The sequence below is a fragment of the Acanthochromis polyacanthus genome, chromosome 19 (genome assembly GCF_021347895.1).
Source record: "Acanthochromis polyacanthus isolate Apoly-LR-REF ecotype Palm Island chromosome 19, KAUST_Apoly_ChrSc, whole genome shotgun sequence".
Lineage (NCBI taxonomy): Eukaryota > Metazoa > Chordata > Actinopteri > Pomacentridae > Acanthochromis > Acanthochromis polyacanthus.
Genome location: NC_067131.1, coordinates 22,056,505 through 22,083,360, shown reverse-complemented (window position 1 = coordinate 22,083,360; position 26,856 = coordinate 22,056,505). Strand labels below are relative to the sequence as shown.

At 42.1% G+C, this 26,856-nt stretch overlaps 1 protein-coding gene across 4 annotated transcripts in view; it reads left to right on the top strand.

Moving 5' to 3' along the window:
• LOC110964578 (zinc transporter ZIP11) overlaps positions 1-26,856 on the top strand; it is a 298,477-nt gene that overhangs the window by 244,920 nt on the left and 26,701 nt on the right. For 3 of the 4 annotated variants that reach the window (XM_051939240.1, XM_051939238.1, XM_051939237.1), the window contains exon 7: positions 26,640-26,709. The exons of the other annotated variant lie outside the window; for it this stretch is intronic. In XM_051939240.1, the coding sequence (XP_051795200.1) occupies positions 26,640-26,709 (70 nt within the window). The remainder of the gene's footprint in view (positions 1-26,639; positions 26,710-26,856) is intronic. 4 annotated transcript variants of the gene reach the window in all.

Sequence of the window (26,856 nt, the reverse complement as noted above, 5' to 3'; positions counted from 1 at the left end):
GAGATTGGCCAACCCCCGCAAATGTCAGTGAGCTGTGGAGCTTCCTGAGTCTGGCTTCGTACTACTGGCGGTTCGTTCGAGGCTTCACCACCATCGCCAGCCCACTGCACTGCCTCACTGACAAAGGCCAGCCGTTCACATGGTACGACAACTATGCAGCAGCCTACACCGAACTCAAGACAGCTCTCATCGAGGCTCCAGTACTGGCATACCCCTATGCTCCAGTACTGGCATACCCCTATGCTCAGCAGCCCTTTATTGTGGACACGGATGCCAGCAATGTTGGTGTTGGGGCTGTCCTCTCCCAACAAGGGGAAGGTGGTGAGCGTGTGGTGGCTTACTTCAGTCGGGCGCTGAGCAGGACAGAGAAGAGCTACTGCCTCACCCGCCGTGAGTTACAGGCGGTCATCCTGGCCCTGTGGAAGTTCCGGCCATATCTGCCTGCGCCTTCAGGTTCTCCAGGTTGTCCATGGCTCGGTGGGGACAGGGCACTACGGTAATGCCAAGACTCTCCAGAGTCTCCGGGGGTGGTTCTATTGGCCAGGCTGTTGACAAAGTGTGGAGTTGCATGTGCACTGCTGTGATGCCTGCACAGCCCAGAGAGGGCAGACCCAGAACTCCCACGCACCACTGCAGCAGTACTTGATAGGGGCCTCGATGGAGAGGATATTGGACATCCTTGGGCCATTCCCAGTTACCGATTCTGGCAAATACTACGTTCTGGTCACCATGGACTACTTTACAAAGTGGCTGGAGGCATATGTGGTTCCAGACCAGAGTGCCACTACCACAGCAGAGAGACTGGTGGAGGAGATGTTTGCCCACTTTGGGGTTCCTGACGAGCTCCACAGTAACCAGGGGCGGAATTTCAAGTCTCAGGTCTTCAGTGAGGTCTGCCGACGGCTGGGAGTGAGTGAGACGAGGATGACTCCACTCCACCCGCAGAGTGACGAGCTGGTGGAGCGGCTTAACTGCACTCTGGCCACCCAGCTCGGCATTCTCACCAGTCAACATCAAAGAGACTGGGATCCTGGTCCTGTGGTCCTACCGATCTGCTGTTCAGTAGTCCAGCCAGTGCACACCTGGAGTTCTCATGTTTGGGAGGGAGCTTCAGCCCAGTGGATTTGATGTTTGGCGCACCGCCGGAACCTGAGATTGCCGGAGGAAAAGAAATGGACTATCTCCGCAGACTGAAGGACCGCCTGCATGTGGTGCATGACTACACATGCCAGGTTCAGGCTAATTCTGGTGTCTGGCAGAAGATGACACCCATTGCAGAGGGCAGGCCTTCTCACCAGGGGACAAGGTGTGGGTGTACTACCCTGTCCGGAAAAAGGGGATCTCCCCCAAGCTTCGCAGCCACTGGCAAGGTCCCGGTGAAGTGGTGTGCTGCTTGTTCGAGGTGGTGTACCGGGTACAGATGCCTAGCACGCGTCGTATGGTGGTGCTGCACCAGGACAGACTCTCGCTGTACCGCCCCCTTGACCCAACTGGCACTTAGGAGGGGGGTGATGGCAACATCCCATGCCCTGACCGAACTGACTCTCCATCTGGCGTGGCTCCTGACAGCCCTGGACAGCTGGCTCGCCAACGGCCAACGGCCAACTTGCCAACGGCGGCAGCCTGTGCACTTGAGGGACTTAGTGTTGGGTGATGGGGTCGCAGAGGACGACTGACCCCTCAGGTGGGGGCTATGTAGCAACCGCAGAGCCGGTCGCTGTGACTGAGTATTCTGCTGCAATGCATTATGGGAGTTTGGAGTGTTAGGGTTTACATGCTGTTGTGGTTTATGTTAGTGTTATGGTGTTATTAGTGTTTGGGTTTTATTGTGCTTTTGTGGTTTAGTCAGTCTAGTTAGGCAGTTAGTGTTATGCTGTCAGGACCGTGAATGTAGAGTGTAGTTCTTAATGTGTTTAATGTCTTTCTGTTTGTTTTCTGTATGGGTGGTTCTGCTCCTGGGGCAGCGGATAGGTGTCGAGCTGAGAGGCTTGATTTATTGTCAGTATATAATCACCACATATGCGCGCCTCACCATTCCCTTTCAGCACTGGCGCAATCGGGGCTGCCCAGTTAGAGAACTCCATAGGTTCAATGATGCCTAGCTGCTGCAGTCTCTCCAACTCTGCCTCCACTTTGGCCTTCATGGCGTATGACACTACACGTGGTTTGAAAAAGCGTGGCTGTGCGTTGGGATCCACACAGCTTAACTGTTGTCCCCTGCAGGGTGCCTAGCTTGTCCTTAAGCACATCTGCATACTTGGTAAGTACATCTTCTATCACTGTAACATACTTGATTACTCTCCAGTTCAGGCAGATTTACTGTAGAACATTACGTCCCAGCAAACTAGGTCCCTCTGCTTCCACCATTAGTCACCTCACTGTGGCCTCCTGGCCTTGATATGTCAGATTTGCCTCTATAGCTCCCAGAAGTGGAATGCACTCACCAGTATACTGTCTCAGTCTGATATTAGTCTCTTTGAGTGCAGGCACCCCTCCTGAGTTCCACAATCTGTGGTAGGTGGCCTGACTGATCACTGAAGCTGAGGCTCCCGCGTCTCCATTTGTAGCTCTTTGCCATTCACCTGTAGTGTTGCACAGATGGGCTCTGCCCGTGGTTCCTTGAGGTTGAACATGTCGAATGCACACTCCTCCTTAGGTGCTTCACTCTGCAGGTGATGTGTGTTCCACTTGAGTTTCATTTTCCACTCCTTTTTTTTTTGCTTGTCTTTAGCCCTGCCTCTGCACTTCTTGGCTATGTGTCCCTTTTTCTTGCAGTTATGGCATATACTGTCTTTAAAACCACAGTCATTGGCAAAATGTGCTCCCCACACCGGTAACATTCAACTGACTTTTGTGACTTGTCCTTTTTTTCCTTGGACAAATGATGAATGGCGGTTAGCTGCACACTGCCGTTAGCTTTTTGAATGTCTTTAGTATTATTACCTGCCGTTTCCATGGCCTGAGCGATATCTAGCAACTTTTTGAAATTTAGCGCAGTTTCTCCTAACAAGCGGTGCTGCATGCCGTCGTCATTTATGCCACACACCAACCTGTCGCGTCAGTGTTTGCTGATAGAATTTGGAAGAATGTACCAGATGTGTGTACTGTATGTGCAAGATGTTATTACTCCACCAAGGAACGCGCTGGAGTTATATGACAATCGACATATGTTCGGATTTGGATGAAATTTTCCGGTAAGGTCAGAAATGACACAAGGACCACCTCATTAGATTTTGGTAGTGATGGGGATTGTAGTCTGGATCCATTAGGGATTTCCGTATCATTGCGAAATAGCAGCTTGGTGTCATGGTAACTATGACAACAAATGAATGCTTAGTCATGGTGCCTGCTGACAATCACATCAGAATATTTGGATCTCTAAATTAATTATCGGATGCCACCACAATGACTGAATATTCGGATATTGGGATCCAGCCCTAGTTGTAATGTTATTTTCTATCTCCTGAGACTGTGCCATTTGGAGGGAAGTGAAATGCAGTGTATCTTGTCACTGGAAGTAGTTTGCACTGTTCAAGGATACAAACGTTACCTTACTACAGGTATTTGTTTCAAAAGCTTTACGTTGCGAAAAACTGAGATTTGGAAATTTGTCTTTTTTGTGCCTTAACTTGTCATTTCATCAAGATTTTATTTATTTTGGTTTTTTTTTTAATTTTATTATTTGGAAATACTAGAATTTGCATATCATTTTACATTTTCGTCCGTCTGATCACATCATTTTTAAAAAATAAGTTGGACATTCCAGTCAAACAGATACTCAGTACTTGAGTAGTCTTTTCACCAAATACTTTTTTACTCTTACTTGAGTAATTTTTTGGGTGACTACTTTTTACTTCTACTTGAGTGATATTATTTTGAAGTAATGTTACTCTTACTTAACTACAAATTTTGGCTACTCTACCCACCTCTGGCGATTCGGTATCCATACGTAACGTACACATGCATACCACATGCCCGTGCTCAGTGCAGCGTCATTTTGTATTGAGGATTTCATCCGTCGGAAATGATACAAAGGCTCAGCAGTCCTGGCGAAGTACTGCAATCTCTGAGTGCTTTTCTAGTTTTACAAGCTGCTCAACAACTATTTTAGCATCTTGACAATGCCCAAGGCATTTGGATTATCCAGGAGATAAGTGCACCTATCTCCTGGATAATCCAAAAATGAACAGGTAGGATGTTAGTGGAGCTGAGGCCTGTCATGCAAATATATGTTTTCTGGACAATGATCCTATTACAGTACTCCACCTGTCACTCAGAGCAGCCATATCTTTAACTATGCTTAACTTTAAGCATTAAAAAACTCCACCAGTAAAGATCAAGTTGTCCATGTGGTATTTTTCACATGCATCATGAGCAAAATGCACAGTCAATGACATGGCTGAGCTTTTTCACCGTGAAACTGCTGCATACCAATGACAGTCTTGAAAACACAGATTCAGACCTTTGGGGTTTCATTTGTAATAAAAATCTGACATTCATCTTGTCAATTTGTAGGGTTAGACTTTCTGTCATTATTCTTTTTCAAAATCAACTTAAACATGTGTGACTGAATTAATCCAATATTTTAACTTTGGTAGCGTAGAGTCATTTTAAAATATTTGAGCAGAGCTATAGGTGAGCTGGTGTGCTGGAGCTGATGGAAAAGGGTGAGTTATTATCACCAATGTTATTATTAATCACTATAAAAACAGTGAGGTAGGGATAGGCGGGGACTTCACAGACCCAAGCATTCTAGAGAAAGCAATGATGTAGAGTTGCATCTAGGTTATTTAACCCTTTAAGCTTCAGTCAATTCCAGCCGTTTTCAGTACAAAAAATCGCTAATATTCTATTTTTAAATAAAAAAAATTACGAAAAATACGGGGAATATTGGACGGGCATCACGAGGTGCATTTCCTTGAAAATGACCGATTCGGGGATTTTATACGACTTCAGGACATGTTTTGGACAAAATAGTTTACTGGCTTGTGTCGTCTGGATGTAAAAGGTTGGATTATGGCCGTTTTTTGTGGAATCTTTTTTTTTGTGTGTAGTAATGAACCCGGAAATGTGAGTCGCGTTGTGTGCGTTGAAGCCGTGTATAGAGAACGGATGGATGAATATTCGTTTTTGTCGGACAAATGTGTTTTTCTCACCCGCTGTAGTAATCGCATCTGAAAGTGGTTTATACCGGCGGATTCATGAGAATCTAAGCTTTCCATCGGCGTATAGTGTTTGTATAATCGTGTTTGCAGCCATCGGACATTCTTGAAATTCCTATGCAAATTAGTAGGTGTACCGCCGGCGGTACACCTACGACGCACTGAAGCGTAAAGGGTTAAGGAAGGAAGGAATTGTGGTTCATGCAAAAATCTTGGAAATGTCAGTTTTTTACACAGAAAGTGTTTCATCAGCAACCAGAAACGGACTTTTATGTGATTGAGTTATATAGAAATTCACTATTTTTACAGTTTAATGAAGAAGAAAACAAGCTATAGAAACAAGAACTGTTTTTGCATCAGACAGTAAACATGTTTATTTATACTGTAAAGTTGGGTATTTTAACACTTAGGTCGATTCGGACTGACTCCCTTCTGGAGTCAGCCTCAAGTGGCCAGTCAAGGAACTGATATTGACTTCATTTTCTCAAGCCTCGAAGGCTTCCACTTTCAGTAAAAACCTTCTCAGGCTTATTCCTCCTGGAAGCTGATTTTAAGAACATCTTCAGCTGGACGACAAAACTATAAATTTGCTGTAAAAGGTGATAGCTCCATTCTCTAAAAGGATCACTCTGTGTCATGTGTGAGTTATGTAGTTATGTACTAAGGGGATGTATTATTATGCTAATTTTATTAAATATGTACCATTTGCAATATATACTTTCCGAAGCAGATGTTCTTTTTGCTCCCATCATTGCTCTCCTGTTGCATCTTGCTGTTATGTGTAATTTTAGAGCCTCAAATTGCAATAAGAAGAACCTGTTTGGGTTCTTTGAAGTGTCTCTTCTCCAAGTAATCATGTAATTTATCATGAGCTAGAAACACAGAGGGCCTTGCTCTGTAATATCCCCATTAAGCTCTTCAGGCTGATGAAAGAGATCTATTTACATAAAGAATCTACGTTTGGCTTTTATGCTGATATTGAGCAGTAATTTGTTATTCAGTGCAGAAAAAAATAGCTGCCATTTAGTTTGGGCCTTTTAGCAGTGAGTAATATGACACCTATCTGTCCCTGGGGGAATGGAGGTTCTTATCGTGGAGGCTTTAGAATCCACAGCAACACAAGCTGCAGCTGCATGATAGCATGTACCGATCTTCAGAGAAGCTACAGACACTGTGACAGTGCAGACGCAGACCAGGGAAGATTGATGGCTGTCCCTTATCCCCCCATTTAGGTTGAACCCTGTTAGTATGATGGATGGACATGGGTCAGTGACAGCTACTCCTAACAGTTGAGTTGGACAAAATAAGAAAACCAGGAACTTCATATAACTGGATCACAGTAGATGATTATTTAGAAATACAAGTTGGCATTGATGTTGAAGGCAGACTGCAGTAGGATTGTCTTTATTATTCTGGACCAGTTAAACTTGACAGATCAGTATAGTGATTTTTAGCAGACTTTTATTGAAGAGGATACATAGCCATGAGATTCATTTATTGCAATTACTAATGATTAAATAGAAAGTATCAATTAAGCCTGTGTAGCATAAACACCGAAGTGATTATATTTGCACTCGTTAATTTGAAAGGGGCACCACCTCAGTTGTCTGAGGAAATTATTAATTTAAGCAAAAATCTCAAGGAGACTCTGATTAAAATACAGTTGATCAGTCTGAAATCTAAAAGTTTAGAATTCTCGATTAAAATTGACTTCAGTTCTCACACACAGAAACACACGAGACCATGATAAGATAAGATAAGACAAGATAATCTTTATTACTCCCCATGTCAGGGGAAATTTCCCATGTTACAGCATACAGTGAACAACGATAGACAACAATATAGTTATAATCATAATAATATCTACAGTATGCACAAGAGTGAAGGGAGGAAAAAGTGGCTTATAGAATGATGTGAGGTGCAAGAAAATTCAAATAGTGCAAGAACTGCGCAGATTATTTGATAAAGGATGATGTGATAAAGTCCAGTTTATGTTAACATCAGCCGGTGATACTGATGTTATAAAGTCTTATAGCAGATGGAATGAATGACTTGCGATAGCGCTCCTTCTTGCAGGGTGGGTGTCTCAGTCTGCTGCTGAAGAAGCTACTTAAAGACTCCACAGTGTCGTGCAGTGGGTGAGAGGGATTGTCCATGATGGATGTGAGCTTTGCCAACATCTTCCTCTCACCCACCTCCTCTATGGAGTCCAGGGAATTGCTCCAAATGAAGATATTTATTAACTGTTCTACTAAAAAAAATACAGGTGAGCTATATACAGTGAAAGAGGAATACAAGGTGTGTGTGTGTGTGTGTGTGTGCGTGCGTGCATGCGTGCGTGCGTGCATGCGTGTGTGTGTGTAAATCAGATGCGAATCAACATATTAAACGATGAGAATTACGGTCGAAGAGAACCAAATGGCTGATGGTTTGACACAATGAAACGGAAATTTAGACTATGACCGATAGGCAAAAAGGAGGAGAAGCGGATGGATTTAAATAATCAAGTTGTTAATGACATCAACCCCAGATCAGGAACAGAGAGAACTCAGGGGTATCTTACTTTTCGTAGTACTGTCAAAGTCTCCGTTTCTTTGGGACATGGTGGGAAGTCAGTGACGTCCTCATAAAGCTTGATCCGTCTCCAGCCCGTGTGGTCGCTAGGCAACGAGTTGATGCCTGCCCGGAGTTTGGTTCAGCACAGGTGGGTCTGCACCAGCAGACCTCTGCGGTGTTGGTACCACAATCAAGGAGTAGAGCCAGCGTTAAGCGCTTCTTTGGGGTTGGTGAAAAATCACTTAATTAAAAGTGGCTCTTGTTCCAGTTTTAGCCGGCAGTAGCCAAGTAATAACACGGATGTTGACTGGAGAGCTGTTGCTGTGAAATTTAGAAAAAAAAACTGATTCCAATTATTTCTTGTCAGCGAAACAGATAAAAATTATATGCTCAGGCTTGTATTGAAAGTGAGCAAAATATCTAACCTAGATTACAAAAAATGCAAAGATATACTTGTAAAAAGAAAGAAGAATGCTGAAACAAAGAAACTTCAAAGGATAAAGAAAAACGACGTGTCTAAAAGAATGGAGATAAGACGCTTGAGCGGTTGTCGGTGATGCGTTCTGGCAAGATGTTGAAAAAGAGAAAGAGCAAAAGCCAAAGAGACAAGGGCGCTATTCACTTTAATCCTGGCCGCTAGACCTGGAGGCGTGGACAGGAACTTTGGCGCGACTTTTAGTAAACGGGGGCGGCATGACTCAGTGGGTAGAGTGGCCGTCTTGTAACTGGAAGGTTGCCGGTTCGATCCTCGGCCCATCGAGCTCATGTCGAGGTGTCCCTGAGCAAGACACCTAACCCCTAATTGCTCCTGATGGGTTGTGGTTAGCACCTTGCATGGCAGCTCCCACCATCAGTGTGTGAATGTGTGTGTGAATGGGTAAATGTGACATATCATCATGTAAAGCGCTTTGGATAAAAGCGCTATATAAATACAACCATTTACCATTTGATTACTCTCTATTTGTTCTTAGGAGAACAGGGAGACGATGCTTATTAAAATGAAATAAAACATATGACATTAAACACGCAAATGCAATCTGTTGGTCTCTCACCATTATCCCATCAACAGAAGTGAACACAGTCAGGATTATAGAATCTAACAAATATGTGAGTTATCTAATTTATTCAAACGATATGTGCTGAAATGTGCTCTAGCTACTAAAACATATGTCATAGTGAGGATATGTGTTACACTTTATGTGTATGGCTATGAATAATACTAGTTTCACCTTTTTCACTCTTAATGATTATTATGACATTCGTTCAAATATTGTCGTATCCTCCGATGATGACAAGGGGCACTGTGGGACTGTGGAAGAAATTGGATTGGATTATCCCAGCAAAACATCAACTTTGGTTCCATGTCACTTAGCAATGGGAATTTTGGATATGTGATAGACGAAGTCCTTACTATAACTTTGGTAGGCATGAATACACAAAATACATATGGGAAATAGTAATTTTGAGTCCAATATGTTTAGTTCAAATATTGTGACAGTCAAACCAGGCTTTTTCACATGTGGGTCATTAAGTTTACGACCCATCCTTATGAGAGTGCTCACATTCCTAGGAGAGAAGGGAGTTTAGCTCTGGATAAATGTTGATCAAAAGTAAACATTCACAGCAGAAGTAAGAGTCATTTTCTTTCAAGTGATTCTTCCAATGTGTTAAAGTTTTGGGAGAAGCTTCAGCTCTCCCCAGGAGGTCTGAGTGTCACTTTGTTGTAAAAAAAAATTGATGAAAACCCAGTTTTCTTCCAGAAAACTGTGGATGGTGCGGGGAAAAATCACAGATGTCCTGTTGTAATTCACCCCGTGGCATTAATAGCATTTCTTTCCCTGAGAAAGCAAGGTGTCTGGACCTGGTAAATGTTCAAAATGACACTTTGATGTGATTTTCACTACACATCCAAATGGGAAGGGCTTCTTACCTGACTTGGCATCTCCTCTGGAATTCCCAAAGACCAAGCTGTGTCCGCTACACCTGGTTACAAGAATTACCCAGGGGGTATGACTGATTTTCTGAAGATGCAGATTGTGTCACAATGTACCAGTTGTTTCTTCATAACTTAAACCAAACTACAGTTCTCTGGTCACAGCTTTTCTGCTGTGAGGATTTATTGCATCTCTGTGACATGTTTAATACCAAACTGTACTTCAATAGCTCACATGATAATTTCAACATGATGTGCATTTTCACAGCAGTCCTTCAGTGTAACAGCTACATCATCAATCCAATCTTTCAAATGTTGTTGTTTTTTTGACTGCTCTTAAGCAAATGTCAGTGAAAAACAGCATGTTCTGCACATGTTTTAAATGAAATGCCTATCAAGAAAGGGAGGTTTTTACCCTTTGAGGTGCTGCGAGGTTTTCTGAAACATCTGTGCACCAAGCACTGAGCTTGACTGATTGTTGCTTAAAAATAAAGTAAGTCATTCTAAACCAATACAGTTTATGTTAAATCCTATGAATACCTCTTCACATTCCTGTAAGCTGTAGGAACAATATGCACAGTACTATGCCAGTGTGTCCAGTGCACGTTTGTATTCATGCACAGGACAGGGATACGGAGGCTTTAGGGAAGATGGAAGGAAAGGACCAGGAGGGGGATGGTAAATCCGACAAATATCTAAGACACATTTTTATTTATAGTGATTGGATAGAAATTACATAAACAACTGGAAAAAGAGGGTGAGTGGTATTCTGTATTGAACTGTTAATGATAAATCTGAACTATTTCTGTGTTTTAGACTTTTACAAAAATTGGCCATCTCAGTTTATTCACACCCTTCCTCATCAATCAGATGGTTCTTTTAATGCAGGCATGTCCAAAGTCCGGCCCGGGGGCCAATCACGGCCCGCGGTAGGATTTCATACGGCCCGCAACTTCGGTCCTATAATGTATTATTTATGGCCCGCTAGCACTGTCTAACAGAATAAATAAATCACAAAACTTAAAATGTAGTTCCTCCTTTTGCCACATGGTGGCAGCACCACTTTAATGCTATCTGGCTCTGCATCCTTGGCGGACACTTCTCTGATCATTGCTGCAATGGCGACTGCAAAGAAAAAGAGGAAAGTTGATAGTGAGGGCTGCCACTTTCAGGAAAGATGGGAATTACAGTACTTCTTCACCGAAGATCGAGGCAATTGCATTGGTAGTGTCTACAGATACGGACCCGTACCCGTAGCCTGTGGCCTACGGATACGGCACTTTCCCTTACTATAAATATTAATGAGACGTACATGAATATTAATGAGCCGGCTGATGAACGCGCTTTGTGATTGGCTGGTAATCCGACGTACATAAATATTAATGAGCCGGTTTGGTAATCCGAGTGATGAAGGCGTTTCCGTGATTCGAGGTGAATCTGCGTGCCGAACAAAACAAATGGCGGAACTAAAAGCCAGCAAACTACAAGTATTTTTCAAAAGTAGCGACAGACTATTACATATTAACAACCTAAACAAAACCCTGACGTATTTTCTACGTCTGTCAACACAGACACTGCACGTCAGTCACTTTAATGTTAGCGGACTCTGTTGAATGGCTAAGTTACATAACCACAAACAAATCTCACAATATCACCGTAAATCGAGTTTGTGTTTTTTTTTAATTCATGCTGAATTAAAGAGCTGCTCCTCACCATTCACGAGTGTTTGTTTCATATTCGACATCCTTAATTTTATCTTGTAAATTAGCGTCCGAAATTAAATGGGAACATTTGCAATGGAGTTCGTCAGCCGCTTCCACCACTGAACGCGGTAAACTACTTAATAGGAACTGGACTTCAAACAATTTAGACACGGCATCTAAAAGCGTAAAAACTGCAATGTCTAAAGTGTGAGAGGAGACGGTGTATTTTTGGTTAAATTATACAATTTTCGCCATCAAAGTCATTCATATAAACTGCCTGTAATGTGCAGCAAATAGTAGTTAACTGGCGCCAGCTCTTCAGTGACCTTAACGGGTCCGTACCTCTAGTACAGATGCTACGGGTACGGGTCCGTACTTCTAGTACAGATGCTACAGGTACGAGTCCGTACCTGTAGCATCAACCAATTGCATTTGTCTTATTTGTGAAGAGACTGTTACCTTGTTTAAAGATTTTAACATAAAGAGACACTACCAAACTAAACATGCTAACACATATGACAAGCTAACAGGGAGTGACCGCGCTGAAAAAGTGAACCAACTCCAAGCTGCTCTGGCATCACAACAGCAATTCTTCATGCGGGCCTGTGAGTCAAAGGAAAGTATCACCAAAGCAAGCTACGAAGTGACCATGTTAATAGCTAAACATGGGAAACCTTTTACTGAAGGTACATTTATCAAAGACTCTGTCATGAAAATGGTAGAGAACATTTGCCCCGAGAAGAAGCAAGAATTTATGAACGTTTGCCTGGCACTTAACACTGTGGCACGGAGAGTCGAGGACATATCATCAGATATTCAGAGACAACTGGGGGAAAGGGGAGTGGCTTTTGATTATTTGTCATTAGCCTGCGATGAAAGCATCGATGCATCTGACACTGCACAGCTCTTGATTTTTTTAACCCTTTACGCTTCAGTGCGTCGCAGGTGTACCGCCGGCGGTACACCTACTAATTTGCATAGGAATTTCAAGAATGTCCGACGGCTGCAAACCCGATTATACAAACACTATACGCGATGGAAAGCTTAGATTCTCATGAAATCGCCGGTATAAACCACTTTCAGATGCGATTACCACAGCGGGTGAGAAAAACACATTTGTCCGACAAAAACAAATATTCATCCATCCGTTCTCTATACACGGCTTCAACACACACAGCGCGACTCACATTTCCGGGTTCATTATTACACACAGAAAAAAAGATTCGACAAAAAACGGCCATAATCCAACCTTTTACATCCAGACAACACAAGCCAGTAAACTATTTTGTCCAAAACATGTCCTGAAGTCGGTATAAAATCCACGAATCGGTCGTTTTCAAGGAAATGCACCTCGCGATGTGCGTCCAATATTCCCTGTATTTTTCGTAATTTTTTTTATTTAAAAATAGAATATTAGCGATTTTTTTGTACTGAAAACGGCTGGAATTGACTGAAGCTTAAAGGGTTAAGAGGAGTTGATGACAACATAAACGTAACAGAGGAGCTGCGTGACCTCCAAAGCCTTAAAGGCCAAACCAGAGGAACGGATTTTTTCCATTTCTGTTTGTGAAGCTGTTGATGATCTGAAACTACCATGGAGTAAAGTTTCTGGGATCATTACCGACGGTGTGCCTGCCATAGCTGGTGAGCGAAGTGGATTGTCCACACTGATCTGCAATAAAGTCAGTGAAGAAGGAGGTAACGCTATTAAACTTCACTGTATAATTCACCAGCAGGCTCTCTGCGCCAAACATCTCAGTGGTAAAGGCAATCAATTCTATTCGCTCTAAAGCTCTACACCACCGACAGTTTCTGCAGTTCTTGCTTGACATTCAGGCTGAATACGGAGACGTAATATATCACAGCGATGTGAGGTGGCTAAGTCGGGGATCCGCAATGCAGCGATTTTTCTCTCAGAGAGGAAATTGGACGTTTTTTTGGGTGAAAAGGGGCAACCGATGGAAGAACTGTCCGATCCTGTATGGCTGGCAGATTTGGTTTTTGTGGTTGCCATAACGAAGCATCTAAATGCGCTGAATGTTAATCTGCAAGGACAAGACGCAGTGGTGAGCCAGCTGTACACTCATATCAAGGCCTTTGGAACCAAGCTGCAGCTTTTCCAGAGACACTTGTCCCAAACAGAGCCCTGTACCACGCACATTCCAGCTTTGAAAGAGGTCATCGACAGTTTCCCACAGGACAACATCGGTGCGCAAATGATGAGTTATTCCACAGCTATCGCATCTCTTTCTATGGAATTTAACAAACCCTCTCAGGATTTTGCAGTTATTGAAAAGGACATGTTGCTTTTCTCTTCTCCCTTCTCCGTAGACCCTGATGATGCTCCTCCACAGCTGCAGCTGGAGCTCATTGAGCTGCAGGGTGATGATGAGCAGTGCGGTAAACACCAGCAGCTTTCTCTTGTTGACTTTTATGGGCAGCTGGATAAAGGCAGGTTTCCAGAAATGCAAACATTTCCCAAGAAAATGCTGAGCCTATTCGGCTCCACATATTTGTGTGAGCAGACATCGTCATGAACTTAAACAAGAACAGACTGAGGTCAAGACTACGTGACTCCCACTTACGGGACATTTTACGCATCTCAACCACTTCCCGCAAACCAGACCTGGCCTCTTTACTGAAATCCAAATCTCAGTACCACCCTTCTCATAAATGTCAGCAAGTTATTGGTTTCTTGATCAATCTGAAACTGAATGTTTTGAACGGTAACATCTGTCACTATTAACAGTGAAAAGCCAAAAGCATACTTATGCACTTGGACTTATGGCACTTTTTAAAAATTTTTTATTACACATCTTGAATAAGATTTGGTTATAACTGTTGATGTTGTGTACCTGTAGATGTGACACAAACTATTACTCTCTGAAAGATCTTGTAAAAGACGAGCAAAATTCACTTGTTTTAAACTTTAATGATAACAGACAACTTTGCATTACATATAACTCCTGTTTAAAATGTTCATGAGGCAAACATATTTATCAAACTCATGGAAATTTAAGGTATTCCATACAGTTCAATGTTCAATGTTATCTGACTCTCCAGATATGAATTAAAGGCAGAATTGTGTTTTTAGAGTTGTTCATGTCTGCTTGAGTGGCTTATATTTGGTTACACTGCCATTTGAAAAATAAAGAGAATTGTGACAATGAAAATTGTTTTAAAATGGTGTACATTTGCATGTAACTTTTGTGCTTAAAAAAACATCAGAAGGAAGTACTGGCCCCCAGGCATCTTCACTTTATCAAATCTGGCCCTCTTTGCAAAAAGTTTGGACACCCCTGTTTTAATGTTATGTCTCCACTGGAGTTTTGTTCCTCTTTGTGATGATCTCCAGGTCACTGAGATTGGTGGTTTCTTTACCATCTCTCCGGTCTTCAGTTCCTTCCACCAATTCTCGGTGGATTCAAATCTGGATTCTGACTGGGCCACTCCAAGATGTTCATATTGTTTTCTGTTAACAGTTCTTGACCACTTGACTGTGTGTTTTGGATCATTTCTTTGTTAGAAGTAACAATAGAGTCCTACCTGGTCAGCGTCCATGGAGACCAGCCTTGTACATTGTCTGCCTTAAGAGATGGGTATCGGAATTGCTCGGATTCATCAGGATGGTTTTGATGGTGATCCTTGGATTTACAGTGGGTACAGAAAGTATTCAGACCCCTTGAAAATTTTCACTCTCTGTGTCACTGCAGCCATTTGCCAAAATCAAAAAAGTTCATTTTATTTCTCATTAATGTACACTCAGCACCCCATCTTGAAAGAAAAAAACAGAAATGCAGAAATTTTTGCAAATTTATTAAAAAAGAAAAACTGAAATATCACATGGTCATAAGTATTCAGACCCTTTGCAGCGACATTCATATTTAACTCACATGCTGTCCATTTCTTCTGATCCTCCTCAAGACATTTCTGCTTCTTTATTGGAGTCCAGCTGTGTTTAATTAAACTGATTGGATTTAAATAGGAAAGGCACACACCTGTCTATATAAGACCTTACAGCTCACAGTGCATGTCAGAGCAAATGAAAATCATGAGATCGAAGGAACTGCCCAAGGAGCTCAGAGACAGAACTGTGGCAAGGCACAGATCTGGCCAAGGTTACAAAAGAATTTCTGCAGCACTCAAGGTTCCTAAGAGTACAGTGACCTCCATAATCCTCAAATGGAAGAAGTTTGGGACGACCACAACTCTTCCTAGACTTGGCCGTCCAGCCAAACTGAGCAATGGTGGGAGAAGAGCCTTGCTGAGTGAGGTAAAGAAGAACCCAACGATAACTGTGGCTGAGCTCCAGAGATGCAGTCGGGAGATAGGAGAAAGTTCGAGCCCTCCACCAGTCGGGGCTTTATGGCAGAGTGGCCCGACGGAAGCCTCTCCTCAGTGCAAGACACATGAAAGCCCGCATAGAGTTTGCCAAAAAACACATGAAAGACTCCCAGACTATGAGAAATAAGATTCTCTGGTCTGATGAGACCAAGATTGAACTTTTTGGTGTTAATTCTAAGCTACATGCCCCGGAATGGTGCTCCACACAGGGGGTACAGACTCCGCTGAGGCCCCTGGAGGTCCACCGGGGGTCCACGGAGCTCCATGCCCCGGAATGGTGCTCCACTCGGGGTACAGACTCCACTGAGGCCCCTGGAGGTCCACCGGGGATCCACGGAGCTCCTTCCCCTGGCCATGGTGCACCAAAATCGGACTACAGACTCCACTGAGGCCCGGTCCCAGTGGAGGTCCACCGGGGGTCCATGGAGCTCCTTTACCCGGCCTGACTCTACCAGGCTCTCTATCCGACCCTGTTCACCCACAATTAAGCACCCCCCCGGTTAACCCTGACCATTAACCCGCCCGGCTCTCAACTCTCCACGCCCCTGGTACCTCAACAAAACCTTCGCGCCCCTGGTACACCAGGATCCCATTCATTTCAATGGGAAACACAATTTGTAAGAATTCCAAACCAGCCAATTCTGCCAGGTTGCGTATTCTGATTGATGTAAAAAATTCCAAAATGTGTGAATCCGCTACTAATCCTTACCCTAACCCTAACCAAAACAAATGCCAAACCAAACCACCAAAACAATGCCGAACCCTAAAGAAACTTTTTTCCACTTTTACTTTTTTCAGTAACAAGCCCCGTGGGGACCTCATTTTTGGTCCCCACCGTGACGCGAGTCCCAACCGAGAAGTCAGGTTAAAGTCCCCACCAAGTCCCCACCGGTATAGATAAACACGTATACACAAAACTGTAGACAGATTGAAACACATACACAAGAAGGTGTACACATTTCTTCCCAAACCTGCTTGAATATCCTCTACAGAATGAAAAAGAACAAAAAATACATAGACCACAACATATAACATCTCTTCCCTGCCAAATCAAAAACTCACACCCAATGACCGTGACGCGGTCTTATGAAAAAAGAACAAAAAATACATAGACCACAACATACACACGTGGACAAAATTGTTGGTACCCCTCAGTTAAAGAAGGAAAAACCCACAATTCTCACTGAAATCACTTGAAACTCACAAAAGTAACAATAAATAAAAATTTATTGAAAATTAAATAATCAAAATCAGCCATCACTTTTGAATTGTTGATTAACATAATTATTTAAAAAAAACAAACTAATGAAATAGGGCTGGACAAAAATGATGGTACCCATAACTTAATATTTTGTTGCACAACCTTTTGAGGCAATCACTGCAATTAAACGATTTCTGTATTTGTCAATGAGCGTTCTGCAGCTGTCAACAGGTATTTTGGCCCACTCCTCATGAGCAAACAGCTCCAGTTGTCTCAGGTTTGATGGGTGTCTTCTCCAAATGGCATGTTTCAGCTCCTTCCACATATGTTCAATGGGATTCAGATCTGGGCTCATAGAAGGCCACTTTAGAATAGTCCAACGCTTTTCTCTCAGCCATTCTTGGGTGTTTTTGGCTGTGTGTTTTGGATCGTTGTCCTGTTGGAAGACCCATGACCTGCGACTGAGACCAAGCTTTCTGACACTAGGCAGCACATTTCTCTCCAGAATGCCTTGATAGTCTTCAGATTTCATCATACCTTGCACACTTTCAAGACACCCTGTGCCAGATGCAGCAAAGCAGCCCCAAAACATTACTGAGCCTCCTCCATGTTTCACCGTAGGGACAGTGTTCTTTTCTTCGTATGCTTGGTTTTTGAGTCTATGAACATAGAGTTGATGTGCCTTACCAAAAAGCTCCAGTTTGGTCTCATCTGTCCAAAGGACATTCTCCCAGAAGCTTTGTGGCTTGTCAACATGCATTTTTGCAAATTCCAGTCTCGCTTTTTTATGAGTTTTTTTCAGCAGTGGTGTCCTCCTTGGTCGTCTCCCATGAAGTCCACTTTGGCTCAAACAACGACGAATGGTGCGATCTGACACTGATGTACCTTGGCCTTGGAGTTCACCGTTAATTTCTTTGGAGGTTGCTCTGGGCTCTTTGGATACAATTTGACCGATCCGTCTCTTCAATTTGTCATCAATTTTCCTCTTGCGGCCACGTCCAGGGAGGTTGGCTACTGTCCCGTGGGTCTTGAACTTCTGAATAATATGAGCCACTGTTGTCACAGGAACTTCAAGCTGTTTAGAGATGGTCTTATAGCCTTTACCTTTAAGATGTTTGTCTATAATTTTTTTTCGGATGTCCTGGGACAATTCTCTCCTTCGCTTTCTGTTGTCCATGTTCAGTGTGGTACACATCTTTTCACCAAACAGCAGGGTGACTACTTGTCTCCCTTTAAATAGGCAGACTGACTGATTATGAGTTTGGATACACCTGTGATGTCAATTAAATGACACACCTGAGTTAATCATGTCACTCTGGTCAAATAGTTTTCAATCTTTTATAGAGGTACCATCATTTTCGTCCAGGCCTGTTTCATTAGTTTGTTTTTTTAAATAATTATGTTAATCAACAATTCAAAAGTAATGGCTGTTTTTGATTATTTAATTTTCAATAAATTTTTATTTATTGTTACTTTTGTGAGTTTCAAGTGATTTCAGTGAGAATTGTGGGTTTTTCCTTCTTTAACTGAGGGGTACCAACAATTTTGTCCACGTGTGTATAACATCTCTTCCCTGCAAAATCAAAAACTCACACCCAATGATGTTATGAATCATTTTAACATGATAGTTGAAGGGTTACAAATTGAACATGGGCTTTTACTACATGTTATTTCCCTCGTCCTGTCTCCAAAAATGACATTCCTATACAACAAAATTGCATTTTTAGTTACATTTTAGAGGGAAACATTTGATTGTGAAGTGTTCAGATTTAGTTTTGTTTTTTGGTTCTTTTTTGTGTGCTTTCCGTTTTACCCCACAAATAGTGTACTAGATGGGGAGAAGATGCTTCCAACATGCTGCGAAAGGGTCGTATAAACTTAACTAAGTAATTTTGTCACCAGAGCCAAGCCAAACAATGAGTAAAAACCACAAGTAAGCAACAACTACAGACGATAATGGCGACCCATTGGACACGGAATCCGGTCTTTAGGGTGAAAAGACATGTTGCTGACTTCAGCCTTCATTCTCCAATCATGCCTTCTCACATTGACTTTGTGGCTCTTTCAAACTAGAAGTTTTTCTTACCTTATTTGCATAGGAACATATTTATAAGAAGATGGAGTTACATTTTCTTTTCTGCTGTCTTCCCTCACATGTCATAAAGGCAATAAGAAATAACAAAAGAAAAGCACTTTTGAATAACTCTTCAGTGACACCAGCATTTCTCTCCTGGAGCTTAATTTGACTGTTGCTGTTGCTGGAATTATCTGTCAGCCCTTGGTATTTTGACTAGCCTCCTCATATTCATACCATAATGCAATTGGATGAAAAGTTAATGAATAAACAGAATTAAAAGAGGAGTAGGCCATGTTTTTTGTTTATTGTATGGCATCACTGGAAAGAAATACCATGCTAAGCTTTTAGCATATTGTTATTAGGTGGTCTGAGAGGAAACTGGGCTTTTGCACTGCTTCTTGGCCCCATTTACTGTCACGCCCCCTCCTGCTCCTGTGCTCTGGCCCATCAATCTAATGACGAGCCGGTGCAAATTTACAATCAGCACCTGATAAAAGCCTGGCTCTGCCAACAGCGCACCGCTGGATCATTGTTTCATGCCCTGCCTCATGCCTCATGCTCCTCACCACATGCTCGCCACTACCTGGACTCCGCTTCATTCAGTTGGATTACCTGCTGGCTCTGTTTCCCCACCTCCGTCTGCTCTCGGACTATCTGCTCCTCAGCCATCACTACGCCCCCCATCTCCAGCTCCCTCTGCTCTGCCTCCCTCCGACCTCGTCTCCCGTTCTCCGGACTTTTTTGTGAGTTTCCTCCCTGGTTAGTTTAGTTTTATGTTTAGCTTTACCTCAGCCTTCGGGTCCGCCCTTTGTTCAGTTCAGTTTAGTTTCTTCACTCTGTTATTTCCCCCCTGCTTCCTTGATTAAGAGTTTTCTGTTATTCATATGTATATATATATATATATATATATATATATATATGTAGCCAGTCTGGCCCAACCCTCAGTCCCTCTCGCCTCTGCGTTGTGTATGTGTGTGGAGAATGATAATAGAAGACCACTTCGTTGCACGCCAGCTGGTTTATTCTTAGCACCATTAGTACCATTAGCCATTAGCACCATTAGCACCCAGCTATGGATCCAGTCATGCAACCACTTTAAGCCTTTGTAATATATTGCACAATAATGTCACAATGCAATAATACAATAATTTACCATTCATTTGTTCATTTATTAGCCTATAGCATAGACTGTATATAAAGGACATCACATATAGGTTTCATGAAGACCCGTTTTGAAATTTGTTTTGGTGACTCCATCTTGGCAGTGCCTGACCCCTCTTAATTCCTGTGTTCCAGATTTCTCCCTACTGTGGCTTTAAGTGTGTCAGTAAAATAACAGCTTCACTATTCCTTGGCATGGTTTCTCCAAGTCTCTGGATTTCTACTGAGGGATTGAGCACTCTTTTTAAAAAAAATATCTTCAATCATTTCATGTCTGATGATGGTGGTGGTGAGCAGGGTTGTTTTGTATGACGTGGCGGCTGTAAAGGTCATAGCATATGATTCACATTCTCTTCATGCTCATCAAACTTGTCTGTGACCTATTGTGAATGGGGAATGGTTTCATCAAAGGGTAAAGTTGATTATTTTATATTTACAGTATACCTGATTTGCAGTGACCCTTCCTTCTAAGGCTACATATGTGGCTGTGTGAAGATGCATCCTCCTCCACTACTGTCCACTCTGTAAAGGTTGTTATAGCTGAAGCCAGCAAGATTTCATTTTTCCCCATATTCTAACAATCCATGAAATGAATTCAACTGCCCTGAGAGGCTAGCAGAGACAGTAAAATGAGTGTCATGAGTAATATCTGGCAAGTGTTGGGGAATTTAGTGCTCCCCTGCTAACCCTGGACTCTGTATTGGAAGAAAAACTTTGAGCTCAGTGGACTTGCAAAACATTCCCCAATCTCCAGTTTACATTTCCAGCTGTGTAGCAATGCTACAGGTGAGCAGCTGTTGCTGGAAAAAAACATTATTAAACCCAAAAAAGCAGAAGATACAACTGTTTTTCTTGCTGATGTTTTGCCTTATCCAAAGGTCAAGCAGATAGAAGCATCAGTGTGATGTTACTAAAAGTTATGATTTAACCACACGATGCAAGTCCTTTAGCACTGTCAAAGTTAGAGACAAGAAACAAAGAACCTCTTTAAATCAGGTGATTTAACTTTGTGTGTGCCCCCAGCCTTCTACTAGCTGTGCCAAACAGCAAACACTGAACCTCTCATAGCTTATGTTTTATTCAAACTCAGTTGAAGGTTTTCCAGTGCACATTCCTACGACTGGCCCCGTGGCAGTCCAAACAGTTCCAGAGGATTGAGATGGATAATGACAGGGACCCACAGCGTACACGAAGAGTGCTTTTTCCCCATGATAGTGCAGTAGTATGTCTGTAATACACTTGTGGGAAGTTAATTAGAAGTCATGTGAATTGTTGTCAAAGGGAATGACGGGCAGTGGAAAGCGATGAAGGGGCCCTGGGGTTCTTGAAGACCACTACAGGGGCATCAGGATCTTGAGCTCGTACTCTCTTAACTTTGTGTTGTCTTTCTACACTTTCTTTTATGTCTCCTTTGCTTCTTTTACTTCTCTCATTCTGTTTTTACTTTATCAATATCTTTGTTTTCCATGTGTGGTTTAGGCAGCTTGATGGAACCTATCAATGCTGCATTTAGTGTGTGAGAAACAGTCCAATTGAAATTTTTTTTTTTTTTCATCTGTTCTGAAAATCATATCTGTGTTCTGGTGTGTTCTTTGTTCTGTTCTGATGACTCTGAAGGTCACAGCACAGGATTTACATCATTTTTATCAAACTGTTCAAAGACTCCTCTTTCCATGTGGACGGAGGCATTGTCACTTTAGAAAAGATCTCTTCTTCTGACTTAGAAATGTTTCATCATGAGATAAAAGTAATCACTGAGAGCTACTTTTTAGTGACACTTCCTTTATGTACACGGTTGGAGAATTTGTTTCCACACATCTAATCGCATTGCTTGATTTGAAACCTTTATTGCGCAAAGTTATAATGTTGGCATTCTGTTTGCCACACAAGACAAGAGCCTAAGACTTAACCACTCAATTTATCTTTCATTCTAGAACACCCTTCCTATCTAGCTTAAGCTTGTCTGAGACACGCTTAACATCATTCTGACGGCAACTAAAGGTGTCAGCTTCATGTATGAATGGCCACCCAGCTCAATCTTACTAGGTCAGACGTGGAAACTTTTCCTTATCAGTTTCAACATGGCACAAGTCTGGACTGTGCCCAGTCACATTAACATGTACAAACATAATTCAAGTTGGGTGAAGTGATTTGAGGAAGAATACTTCACATTTCATCTGCAATACTGGTCCAAAAGCATCACAGAGAGCACAAAAGAAACAGTTTGTGTCAGGGCTGTGGCGTGTGGAGAACCCAAATGCAGACACACTAGACAATCGGCCTTACTTTATGAAAAAAGGTTTATTTAAATAAAACAACGGCTAACTGAAAACAAGACTGAGATGGCTTTCTAAAACTAAACCGCAGCAAACTACAAAACAGAGGAAAATACTCACAAAACAAGAATAAACTACTGAAGGCCAAATGAAAATCATTGAGTCCAAAAAGCAATCCAAACAGGGGAAAACGGTGTAATCCTGTGAGCAGAAAATCCAGGGGAAAGGAGGGAACAGAGACGGGAACGAGGTGAGTCCAGGACGAATGAGCCAGCGAACACTGAGCACAATGGCCGGGCTTAAATACAGAGGGAGAACAGGTGAAATGACTCTGAGCTGATTGTGTCAGGTGACAGCAATCAGTGACCAAGAACAAAGAAAGCAGAAAGCAACAGACAGAGGGAGACAGAGAGACCAGACACACAGAAGGAAAAACAGGGAAAGGTAACAACAAATACAGAATCCTAACAGTTTGTGTGCCAAAACAAAAAGAAAACACCTTTCTCATTCAGTTCGCCTGACAATTTCACATCCAGGTATCAAATCAGGTTAAGGTGATTTACCAACAATAGATGTAAATCCAGGTTTTAACAGAACGTTAACAGGAGCTGAAGCATGGTTTGTTACTTGTAGAACTTCCACTCCTTTCCTCTGAGTTTATTAAATACCTGCAGAATCAAACAGCAGCAAAATACATATAAGCATCTCCAAGGAGAGAGAGCTAAGTGCATTTATCTGCTAGCAAAAGCAGTAACTTCATTAATTACTAATAATTAAAATGATCCCTGATGTGGAGACAGGTTCAATCAGGGTCTTTCTTCAGGTCACACTGTTTGCTTTTCTTCACATCAGACAGGTGAGCTGTCACACATAGAGTCACAGTTAATCAGCTGCAGTTAAATCATTTGTTACAGCTGCTGTCCTCAGGTTGACCCTGTGCAAACTGGTAGATACATTATCATGAACAGAATTTTTAGGGCTTAAAAACTCATAAACTGGCTTGTTAGTTATTTGGACAATTTGATTATCTTGCCATTAACTTAAATTTAGTTTTTTGTTAATTAGTGCATTATTATGCGTTAGAACATTGATGTACTGTTCAGTCGTTGCATGTATGGCAAATATTGTCTGCGTACCATGATTCTCTGTCACTATGGTGGACATGTCTGCATGAAGGCATGAAGAACAGGAACCTATAAGTAAACTGTGCCTGAATGACAGAATAACCATTTTAATAGAAACATGAGGCCGGCAATGTTGTCTATGCAATGTCTGAAAAGACCTTTAGAGACATATTATTGTTGGGCATCTTAGCATGTGAAGCAAGATGCCAAGCAAACATTTATTGGAAGAATTTATACTAGTACCACCATTTTGCAGGCTAGATTGTTCATATAGCTAGGTACTGATAAATGCCACTTCAGTTAGTCGATCAATCAGATTTATTTTTATTGCTCTTTTCATACAAATACAGTGCAACACAAAATGCTTTACAAACATAAAAATACAGTATACCAGTACAGTACAACACTTGGGGCCATTTAGATGCCCCCAAGTGTTATACTATGTTCAGTACCAATGCTTAAAAACACCACCAATCCATGGCTGGTAAGTTACAGCCCAAACCTGTTTAGTCTGTTTGTCTGGAAGCATCTCAATGCCTTTCCAAAGAGTGCAATATGCAATATTTTTAACAGGGATACAGCGCTGATACAGCAGCAAACAACTGCTTGCTATGTTAAGATTTAGTGGAGTAATGACATCCTTAGCAGAGTGACGTCACACTCCCTTTGTGTGTGCTGAAATCTAAGTCTCTCTGTTTCTATGCTTTACCTGCCAGTCCAGCTGCGCAAGCATGTTGATGCATGTGAGACACTCCCGTTGAAACTGTTCACCCTCCTTGGGCTTATAAATAGGCTAAGAGTGGATGGACCAGGGAATAAACAGAGCAAACTTGGTCAATCCAAAGATCTTTTCTGGTCCAATGAGTTGTGAAAACCAACACACACGGAGTTGAACGGGCATGAGTTGATATTAAGTGAAGGAAAGGTGGTGTTGAAACTCATTACAGCTATTCAGTTTATTTTAGAATGTAGAACTAATGGTTGTGACTGGATAGTTTTTTGTTGGATCTCATGTACACAACCTTTGTAGTTGTAAGCGAAAATGAATTAGTCACCTTTTTAGGAAAACTTTTCTCAACTCTATACCTGTGTGTTAGTGATAAAATGTAATTATGTGTGTACACATGCTAAAATGCAAACAGTAACAAGTTCATATGCAATATCTGCATACTAAAAGGATGTAACTACGAAACTTGAAATAAGCTGTTGGGTAAAGAAAATGTTTGTTAAATGAAGGAAGCATCTTCAGCACTTTGGGATTTGATCGGTTTGGTCACATGGGATTCCAGATGCTGATGACTAAATCACTGTGCAAACAACTTGAGGGCACAACTTACTGCTTGATGCTTGCTCTTATGTTTTTAACGCTAGCCGTGAAAAACAAGGAAATGGAGAATTAGCACGTTTTAGCATTGTAATAACCTACATGTTAATGGCATGACAGGACTTGACTGCTTGTCAGTGTTTGAAGTAGGCATAAGAATTGGTCTCTGATCTTTTGCTATGAATTACAAAACAGCCTGTAGATATGACTTCACATACACACAAACACACAAACTTGTCAAACATACAAATACACTCATAGATACTTTGCACTTTGTGACCTTTTCAGTTTCAGTTCGAACATTGAGTACTTTAAGTGTATGTGACAGGCATAACGAATGAGACAAATGGGACATCAGAGGAGAGAGATGCTGCTCAGGCTGCGCAGAGCAAGCAAAGAAAGAAGAAAGACAGCCTCTAGATACAGTGGTCACAGTGGTAGAAATCCCTCATTAGTGCTGCTTTGCTGTTGTAACTCTGTGGTTGCAGAAACAGAGGTATCTTAAGGTGTACAATAACTGTACAATCTCAGGTGGAAAATTCCCAGCATCTCACAGTAAATGCACAATCTAATTTCTTGTGTTGACACTCAGTGATCAGGAGTTCAGCAAATATGTTTCATTGTACCGTCTGCATTCCACAAGGGCTACCTGTGCACATAAACTGAGCCACATCATTAAAGCCACCCGTTTATTACTGTGTAAATTCCTCTCATACCTCCAAAACAGCTGTGACTCATCGAGGCCTGGACTCTACAGACGTCTGAAGGTGTCCTGTGTCCTATCAAACTAAGATTGATAGGGCAGCAGATCCTTTAACTCCTGGATGCTGTGAGGTTTGGCATCCGTGGATCAGACTTGTTTTTTTGTACCACGGATGCGAGATAGGATTGATATCTGGGGAATTGAAAGGCAGAATCAAAACCTTGAACTCTTCAAAGTGTCATTTCTATCATATCTGTCATGCTATTCAAACTGTTCCTGTGCAGTTATTGAAGTATGACAGACTGAAAGAGACCGCTGCAATTAGGGAATACTGCTGTCTTGAAAGGGTGAAAGTGATCTGAGGTAGAGTGTAGATCGGTAGTACATGTCATAGTGCCAGGACCTAACATCACAGAGCAGAACATTGAAAAACCACAGCGTCTTTCCTTAGACCATTTTAGTATGTAGGAACCACTGCATACTGGGAAAACACCACAAGACCTGCTGTTTTAATCCCCGTGAGACCGGGCTGGTTTTAGAGATGTTCTGACCAAGTCATTTTAGCCATCACTATTTAGCCCTTGTCAAAGTCTCTCCGATCCATACGTTGCTCAGTTTTCCTGCTTATAATGTATCGAGTTCAAGAACTGATTGTTCATTGACTATCTAACATCCCATCTCTTGACAGGTGCCATAGTAACTAGATAATCAATGTTGTTCACTGCACCTGTAGGTGGTTCTCATGTTGTGTCTTCTCAGTGCAGAGCAGGTTTCATTGGTAGCAACCTGATTTTAGACCAAATAAAAGAAATCAGTGTGTGCTTTGGCCCGGAAACCCCCACAGACCTTTGCTGTGAGTAGTTCACAGTTTTCCGTCTGAAAAGACACGCCCAGTGTTTTTCATTCTCGGTATGTGTTTCAACCCACATTGATTTGTGCACTTATTGTGTTATTGTCTACAGTTTACCAACAATGTCTTCTTTCATCCTCTCTCTCTTAAAATGTTCTTTTTTTTCTGATGTAACAGACAGGCAAAAGCACATAAACTCACAACTGTGTATTTTTCTCTCTGCAGAGGGCTTGGCTGTAGGGGTTGGTTTTGGAGCCATAGGAAAGACTTCATCTGCTACCTTTGAGAGTGCCAGGTAAGACTGATATCAAGGCAAAGAAGCGTAAATACCAAACATGTCTTGGTTTATCCAAAACATCTTGCTCTAAACTTACAAGTGAGGAATGAAGACTGACAGGTTTGTCTATCGATTTTGGTATGGACTATGGTGAGATCTTTTATG